General features: G+C 42.9%; 1 protein-coding gene across 1 annotated transcript; it reads left to right on the top strand.

The window, feature by feature from the left end:
* Positions 1 to 3,327: 3,327 nt before the first annotated feature.
* LOC104167744 (AP-2 complex subunit beta-like) lies at positions 3,328 to 8,934 on the top strand (the record flags this gene model as incomplete). The annotated part of the gene is made up of 4 exons (XM_009708082.1): positions 3,328 to 3,385; positions 5,450 to 5,555; positions 6,824 to 6,959; positions 8,689 to 8,934. Coding segments are annotated over exons 1-4 (525 nt in total), but the record flags the coding sequence as incomplete, so codon positions are not given.
* Positions 8,935 to 9,158: the final 224 nt, after the last annotated feature.

Below are 9,158 nucleotides of genomic sequence, written 5' to 3' on the forward strand. Positions count from 1 at the left end.
CAGGGCGTTTGAGAATGGGGTGGGGAGCACCAAAGAGGTGTTTGCTCCCCAAGATGGGAACAAATTACCAGCCCCTAGCACACACTGTTAGGGCTGCGGGTTTCTGAAGCTGAGGCGCTGCTTTCCCTTTGCCATCCATGTTTGGCCGCTCTGTTTAGTTCCCTGATGCTCCGGCGAGCCTGAGCCATGCTTGGGCTGTTGTGCAGCTACTCGTGAGGCTTTGCAGGTGAAATGGGTGCAGATAAGTGGTGGCAGCAGCTGGAGTGTAAGCCAGGTTAAACAGGGGATCGCTTCAGAGATTTAGGGGTTCAACACTGGATTGTTTCAATGCTGGGGAGCTTGGATCAATACTGATGCCTTAAACCTGTCACCTTCCTGTTTACACCTGTGTGAAATCAGTGGTGGGGAGCTGGTCAGGCTGCTGTTTGGAGTCACGGGGATGGGTCAGATGCAGGATCCAGTTTTCTGTTTCATTTTGGGCTGAAGAGGCTTCTTTCTGGTTATGATGATTCCTTAGTCTTTTAATTGAACCATATTTTTTGTTCAGTCTACATTTAAATGTCAAGCCCATGCTTATAGCATTAAGCATTGCCAGAGCTTCTGGAGAAATTCTTCTATTTCATCTCTTCTTGTTTGCTGGGGTTGGAGCAGGAGCCTTTTGCTGTCAGCTTGAACATCTCTTACCTGTTTCCACCTTAGCAAATGCTGGACACAGACCAATAGTAAGGAAGGGGCAATCTGATGTAGATTTTTTCCTAAGAATTACAAGGATGTTCGTGACATTGCCATAACTTATCTTGATTCTCTTCAATTTAGATTCGTGTATGAGAAGCTGGCATTTTCTTGAGTTATTTAAAACATTGCTATTTGTACATCTGGGCTATTTTGGTTTTGGCCTTCATCTGGGACTTGCTGCAAGCCATGCTGAGTTTGAATAGTGGATGAGATAATACTCAATACTGCTAACAAGCTGTCTCTGAACTATGTGCAAAGCAAGCTCTGAAGCATACATGAAGCAAAAATCTGTGTGCTCATGAGAAAAAGAGCTTTCTCCTGTCTTGCACTTGGAATATGGTAGTTTGCTTTTTGACCTAAGTCACATCTTCTTTACATCCATCAAAACAGGTTGTAAAAACATGTGCTGTGCTTAGCCTATCTGAGTCTGAGTGTTTCTAGGGTTCTTCATGTTTCCAAGTGTGTGATCTGACGTTAGAAAAACAGCAAAATGTCCTGCTTTTGGATTAAAGATCGTCTCTGAAATTCAGCAAGGTTTCTTCCTCTGTGTAGCTTTATGCAGGTTTTTTTTTTTTTCCCCTCCTAGATTTTCTCTCTAGTTTGCTGTTCTGGCCACTGTTAAAACAATGTTGGACTAGCTCAGCTGGGAGGTGTGACCCATGTTGACAAATCCACATATAATGCAAACAAAGAACAGCAAGGCTGTATTCAATGCCTTTTGCACGGCACCATGCCAAATACTCTTCTAGAGAAAAACGTTTAAGTCATCTTTTAAGCTAGGCTAAAATCCGAAGGACTGTGTCAGCAATAACATTGCAGCTGAACATGGGCTGTATTTTTAATTATAAAACAAGACCCACATCAGCTGCTTTTTTTGTGATGCTGTGATTATTTATTTTTTTTGCTGGAAAGTTTGTGTTTTGCTTTTTTTTTTTTTTTAGTTGCAATGTTGTGGCTCATGCGGCTTTCCCAACACAGCCTCTGTTTTCGAAGGAGGGCAAACCTCTCCTGCAGGAGGAATGCGCTTGCAGAGCTGTCCCCAGGCATAGTTTGCTGTCCAGCTTGGCAGGTGCAGAAAAGGAGAGAAATCAAACCAAACCCAGTAATACTGCGTAACTGGGATGAGGCAGTAACCACGCAGGCAGGAGCTCTGGGAATTGGGCTAAGCAACAGGTGGTTTCTCATCTGGTTGCTTGGCAGTTGGACAAGATTACGACTGCTCTGCATTGCCATGCTGTAGAGCATGTTGAAGGTGGTAGAAATTGTGGCACTACCCCGCAGCTGCTGCTGGGAATTTAACTGCTAAGGTATTAAATTGATCAAGGTGGAGAGGGGAAAAAAGAATGGTAGTGGTGTTGGGGTTGGTTAAGGGATGAGGAAGGAAAGTGTTAAGAAACAGCAAGCTGGTTGCACTGCTGGGAAATGTCTTGGAGTTCAAAGCTGTGCTTGTCCTTTTGTTGCTGAGCCAGCAAGACCTGCGAGATTTAGAGGCAAGATAGGCAGCTTTTGGGGAACGGATGACCTGCTGCTTTGCTGGCAGCGTTTAAGGTCATGGAAGTATGTACAAGAGAAGGGGAATTGGGCAATAAAAATAGAAAAAGGAGGAAAGAGATAGGAAACCCCTTTTTTTTCAGATGGCATTAGGGTCATAGGTTCTTAGCACTGATGCAGACTGTTTCATCAAAAACAGTAAAACTGCCCACTCCTATGCTTGTGTTTCAGCCAGTACTTGAAAATTGAGTCATGTTTGTCACAGAGCTGGCAATTGTAAGAATAAAATGATAGATATTCACATATGTTTGGGCAATCCCTGTATTCTAAAGTATTAATAATTTGGTTCTGTGGAGCAAGAAGAGTGCTGGTGAGACTGTTCTTGCAGCTCAGCAGTGTTTTTCAGTCCTGTCCACAAAAATGCAGTGTAGCACTGAAATAATAAGCTTGGGAGTGTGTCAAAGGTGGGATGTCAGATCTTGGCAGAGAAAGATTTCAATTTCAAGCTTGAGAGAGCTGAAAAGTAATGGCTTTTCTTTTAAAAAAAACCTGCTTTGCATCTCATGGGCACAAAAGAAGGGAAAGAAATGAAAGGGCCTCTGGGTGGATGTTGCAAATAGGGTTAATTGTTGCTTCCATCAAGATGCAACACAGGAAAGTATCGTTAGGGGGAGATGACAGTTTCCTTTGTCTGAAACGTTGGAAAACGAAATTGCATACCCAGGGGAAAAGCAGCTGCAGAACATGTCAAAATCTGCTGATTATAAGGAGTTAAAAACCGCCTTTTCCCTTCCGAGATCAAGAGTTTAAAAAGCTGGGCTGAGCACCACTGCTTTCCCAGCCCATCCACCTCAGGCTGTTGTGTATTTACTAACATTGTCCATCTGAGCCCTTTAAATTCCTGGGTTTGCCAAGTGATATCAGCAGCAGGTGCAGAATGAAGATTGTGAAGCTCCTGCCTGTGGATATAAAGCATTGCCTTCTTCCCTTATGTTACGCACTCACCAACCGTCCTTTCTCCGAGTTCCTGCCTTGCAAATGGGGTGTTGTCAGCTCTGAATGCTGTTTGACTACTTGTTCTTTTTTTATTACTATTCTCAGGCGTTTTAAGGAACTGGAACCATGACGGACTCCAAATACTTCACGACCAATAAAAAAGGTTAGTGTTAAGCTGGTGTAGTGGATTGGAGGTGGTGGGTGTCTATTTTTACAGAGCTTTTTTAACTGCATGCAGAAGAACTTGTGCTTTTCTGTTAGCTCTGTCCCTGTTTCTCATCTTAATCATCCAGGGAGAAACTTTGAAATTAGGTCACATGGTGACAAAAGACAATACTGATGTATTATACAGTTTTGTGATGCACAAAATGACCCAAATTGCTGCTTTTTCAAGGATCAGAAAACAAAACATTTGGATTTGAGTGCGGATCTGGTCAGAGACAAAGTTTTAGTTATGAGCTAGCAAATTTAAGACTGAGGATGGTTTTTCCATTGGGCATCACAGGATTAAGTTGAGAGACGTTTAATGTTTAAGATATAAGTGTGTATCTCTACATCAAGCTGTTGCAAAGATAACGGGATATCCTATTGCTGTTTCCTCCAAAGCTGCAGTGCTCCGTTTGACTTTCCCTTGGCTTTACTGTAGGTGTGGTGGTCACCTCACCTCGGGACAAACTGCTGCCCTTAAAAATAGGAAGACTGGAAAAGATCTTTGGGGACATTTTACCCATTCACCTGTTACAGAGCAAGGCTTATTCTGCTGAAACTGTCCCGGGCAGATTTTATTTTCTAACCTGTTCTTAAACAAAACTCTGTTGCTGACTGCAATTTAAGGCTGAAGTTGCTCATCGTTCTCCAGTAGAGTGGAAAATGGTTCGCATTAACCTTTCCTTTTCAGAATGGCTGAATGTTTCTGATGAATGCTTGCCAGTGAAAAAACTACAGTGTTGATGTATTTATGTTTCATTAAGCTTCAGAAGGAGCTCGTAAATTAAGCAAATACACTTGGCATCTTTCTAAGGAACAGCTCTATGTATAAGTTCAGTCCTAAAGGCAGATTTTTCTGGGATGGCTGTAAGAGGCCAGCCTGCACTGTCTGAGCTCTCAGGAGCATGCTGCTCCTGGCTCAGCTCTGCTCCGGGGCACCATCTCAGCATGAGTAACGTGAGCATCTCAGGCAGGAGGTACGAAGAGTGGTCACCTCACTGCGTTCTTCAGAACAGTAACTTCTCTTCTCTTTTGAAGTACCTGCTAGTCTCTTTATGTCAGGCTCTTCCGTAATTAGTACTGCTGATCTGAGAAAGTGGCATTGGTGTGTAGGAATCGAAGGTCAGGGGCTAGAATGTATTTTGTCAGAGATATTTTGATATTTGTAATGTGTCCTCAGCCTGTGGCTTCCAGGGGGAATACTGGTCACTGTCCTTCCTGGGGAAAGCTGCCTGTTGGTCAGGAGCATTATCCTTCTCACGCCACTTGCTCTGGCTGGAACAGGTCTGATAAGCAGTCTTTTGCATGTGTTGCTTTAATTTGCAAACTTGCTTTGCCACTTTTGTGATCCAGCTTGAGCTGACTTTCCAAGCAGTAATAACTGAAGAATTTAGTGTTGTGGAAAAGGCTGCTTTGGCAACCTTGGAACCCAGGCGAGCTGTGTTACGTGCTGCTTTTGTTAGTAGTAGCTCTGTCTTTCTAGCTTGGAAGGAATTTAATCCACTGGACTAAATTTGTAGTTTCCTGTTTCTGCCACTGTGTATCACAGCATTTCGGCTGCACTAGTGTCTGCTGTTTTCTCATTGCATTTGCAGGAAGCAGGCGATGAGCGAAAGTTAAAAAGTCTGGGCAAAATTCCTAGCATAGTTAGTTTTTTCTTGCAGGCACGAATCTGGTATCTCCAAATATCTTTCCATCCTAGTTATATAATAGTTGCCTCTGAGAAACAGACGCTACAGTGATGTGATTTAATGTTCTAGAAGTGGGAGAGCTGCAACATGCAGTGTGGTTCTTGTTAACTGCTTTTTCGTTAGCAAGGTATAGCCCTTATCATTCTCTTGAGTGTTGCAGCTTTGCTTCTCATTGAACCCTGTTCTCCATAAGGTCTGACAGCTTCCACATGCTGCTATACCAGTTTTATGGGAACAACAGGCTGGGAAATTAAAAAGTCGCTCTTGAATTATCCTTAAAGCGAGACCCTTTTCTCCCAAGAGTCTCAATCTGTTTTGTCTTCTGCCAGGAGAGATTTTTGAACTGAAGGCTGAACTCAATAATGAAAAGAAAGAGAAGAGGAAAGAAGCCGTAAAGAAGGTTATTGCAGCCATGACCGTGGGGAAGGATGTCAGGTAAGAGCAACTTTTCTTGCACTTGTAGCAGCTTTGGTTGTCCTGGGACTCAGTTGGGTGTAGTAGCACACATCTCCATGGAACAGCTCTGAGTTTGTCATCTCGGTGTGGCTGGGTAGCGAGGCTGGCTGTGTTTTTGCCTGTGCTGTTGAGTCACAGGTCTCTTGAGCTCATTCCTGTTACTGAGAGCAAACGAAACAAGTGTTTTCAGTGCTGGTTTAGCTAGGTGCCAATAGCCCTTTTTATTTAAAAACCCATCCAGAATTCAGCCATTTTGTATGTCACTTTAGGTGGTGTTTTCTCACTGCTTGCTAGCCTGGGTTTTAGTGTTAGAAAGGTAATTCCAAGTGTTTTTCTTAGCCTTACTTGTCATAGCATAAATCTAAGCTACACTTTAAAATAAGTGATTTTTAAATTGAACCTTTGCCTCATAGCGACTAAAGGACATGGGTGTTTACCTTCTGCAACACTGTCCCCAATACTTTTTTCTGTCTTTGAGGCAACGAGAAAAACTTGCTTGAGTGAATGCTTTCTTCCTTCCAGCTTCTGATACTGTAGTCTACCATAAAGTCACAGTAGCCCTGGATTCATGGCAGTGTGGTCTGTTGCCACAGAAATTAATACAAAGTTTGCAAATTTAGCATCATGACTTCATCGTAGAATGAAGGAACAGATAAACTGGAAAGAAGAAAAAATAGTCTTTTTGGCCAAGAGCACTTGCCCTTCACCTTTAGATCTCTACACCATACTTGAGAGCTGCAGATATCCTTGTGTAACTTCCCATATTCTCCTGCAGTGCTGTTTACAGATTGCTGCTTGATATTTGAGTGAAACTCAGCTTGTCAGTGTTTAAACTCCTAATCACTCTAGGGTTGAATAGCCTGAAATTTGGCAGGTTCTTTGGAGGTGTCCTGCATTACCAAAACATTTTTTATGCAACTTTTTTTTTCTTGCAGGTTCATTTCCAGGCCTGGCGTGGTAGAATTTTCTTGTTTGGTGAACTCCCCAATTAAAACACTTTTAGGAAATTGCATTAGTTTTCACCTGTTCCAGAACTGACCTATGTTAATGCCCTAGAAGAGATTAAAGGATTATTATAAAAGCCATTGCAAACTGTTTTGGGGGAGAAGTTGACCTCTCATTAGATAACAGGTTACTTAAAGTGAAACTCCAGTTTTCCTGGCTTCCTTGATATTGTTACTGTCCCCTTTGCATACCATGCGATCTCACTGCATTTTCTCTGTCCTTGCTTACTGCTGTCTGTCCAGCTCACTCTTCCCTGATGTTGTGAACTGCATGCAGACCGACAACCTGGAGTTGAAGAAGCTGGTCTACCTGTACCTGATGAACTATGCCAAAAGTCAGCCAGATATGGCCATCATGGCTGTCAACAGCTTCGTGAAGGTAACTTGCTCCCACGGCTCATCAGAAAATGGTCTAGCATGGCAACTGTCACCACATCTGCTTTGTCTGTTAGCCTTTGTGAGCTGTTGTTTATCTCTGGTTTTGTACTTGAATCTCTGGGCTGGGGATGCTTGTAGAGGAGAGTGCTGAATCCAGTAGGTCTGGATCCTCTCTTTTACTTGCTGCTGCTAGTTATTGTGGAAGAGATGACTTAAGCACCCCTGTAGGTGCTTATGAGAGAGCCTGCTCCAGGGTAAGCTGCTTCTATTGTTTTACTAATCATCATTAAAGACCAACTTCTGGTATAGGATAACAGATTTTATACTGTTCGTCTTCCAACTTTTGTAGTATCTCTGATATATGGATATCTACTTGTTTGAATGGTTCAGCTGTGCTCTGTGTGAAAAGCCTTTATCTATGGTGAAACTGAAAGACAAGTCCCTGGAAAAATAACAGCCTGATCTCTGTATTGCCTTTACTTCTGTTGTCAAGTTGCCCGTCCTTATCTAGGAAATGTTATTTCAGTCCCACTTGAAGTAAGTTAAAACCCGGTGCTTAGAAAAAGTTTGCGACTCCTCCTAGAGTGTTGTAAAATCTGAGACAGTGGGGAATCTGCTCATGTTTTAAGTTGCTGTTGTGGTGCCTGAGGCCAAGAGAGGTAAGAAGACCTAGACTGAGAGCAAGTCTGCTCTTCTGGCTGGAGAAGATGTCCCTGTCTTCCTCTCTGGAAGGATTATTTTTGTCTGTCATATCTTTAAAATGTAATTCTCATAGAGTGGACTAACAAACATACGTGGTATTTTCCAACTTCATGCTTTTCCATGCAAGGAAATGTCTGATGTCGCTTTTGGCAAGTTGAGGTACAAGTGTTAGTAAAGAAAGGGTTGACGCTAGTTTGCACTAGCTCAGCACTTCACAGGCAGTTCAGTTCAAGGTGTTGAATGCACTGGTAAGACGTGGCACTTCCCTTGTATGCTTTGAAAGTGATGCACTCAGGTGTTTTTTCAGCTGTCAGAAATTTGAACAGTGAAAGGTAAATGTACCTTATGCTTTTGTAGGTCATTCTGCAGCCATCCTTTTATAGGATGATTTTGGAGGAGCATTGCTCAGAGATGTAGGTGGATTGGATGTATGGAAAATCATGTAACCTTGAAGTATGAAGTCTTACATTCCCTTCTGCTTTTTCCTCATCAGAAAAGCACCTCTAGACTAGCCTTTGCCTAGTGCTTTATATGTTGTACGCTTAAGGGATGCTTGTGTCTAGAACTGATGGCCTATGAGAAACAGACCTTGCTGACTGTTGTGTTTAGTTGTTGACTTTTCCCGTTATATTCTCTTACTCCTTTAAACCAGTGCGGCTGGAAACCAGTATGTTAGTTTGCCTGAGAGTTGCCTGTGGCTAGCTTTTGGGTGGTGAGAGCTGCCTCTCTAGCTTAGCTGTAGCTGTTAAATCGTGTTGAAAGAAGCTTCGCCTAGGAGAACCCAGGGACACTGAGATCACAATTTTACAAGCTGTCATAGCATGAAAACATCTTCAGATAGTGTAGAATGTTTCTGTGAACCAGTAAGTTCCACCTCTTATCCCTGATCTGAAATAATTGCCTTTTTTAGCATGTAATCAGAGAGAATGCTTTTTGTTTTAAATAAGAACAGCCTGATTCTGGCTGCAGGGAAGGTGTCAGTGGCTAGTGGTCCAGATTTATTTACTGCGTATTCTGTCCCGTTGCAGGACTGTGAAGACCCAAACCCTCTCATCCGTGCTCTGGCTGTCCGTACAATGGGATGCATCAGGGTGGACAAGATCACAGAGTATTTGTGTGAGCCTCTTCGCAAGTGTCTGAAGGATGAAGACCCTTATGTACGAAAGACTGCAGCTGTCTGTGTGGCGAAGCTGCATGACATCAACGCCCAGATGGTGGAGGACCAAGGATTTCTGGATTCTCTGCGTGACCTGATTGCAGACTCCAATCCCATGGTAACGTATATGTCCTTCCAGCACATTGCTTGAGTTTGTAATGGGCAGATAATCAGAAACATGACAGCTTTTTAATTTCAACTTGTGCACTGTGATGAATGCATTAGTTAGAGAGCACTCGTTGCCTCAGAAAACAGGAAATACCTTTTGTTCTTAGATCTGTTTGGGCTTTTGCCTGTCTTGAGTGCTGCTGCAGAAGTTTAACTTCCTGGTCAGATGAGTCA

The sequence above is a fragment of the Cariama cristata genome, unplaced genomic scaffold (genome assembly GCF_000690535.1).
Source record: "Cariama cristata isolate BGI_N322 unplaced genomic scaffold, ASM69053v1 scaffold33069, whole genome shotgun sequence".
NCBI classification, from domain to species: domain Eukaryota; kingdom Metazoa; phylum Chordata; class Aves; order Cariamiformes; family Cariamidae; genus Cariama; species Cariama cristata.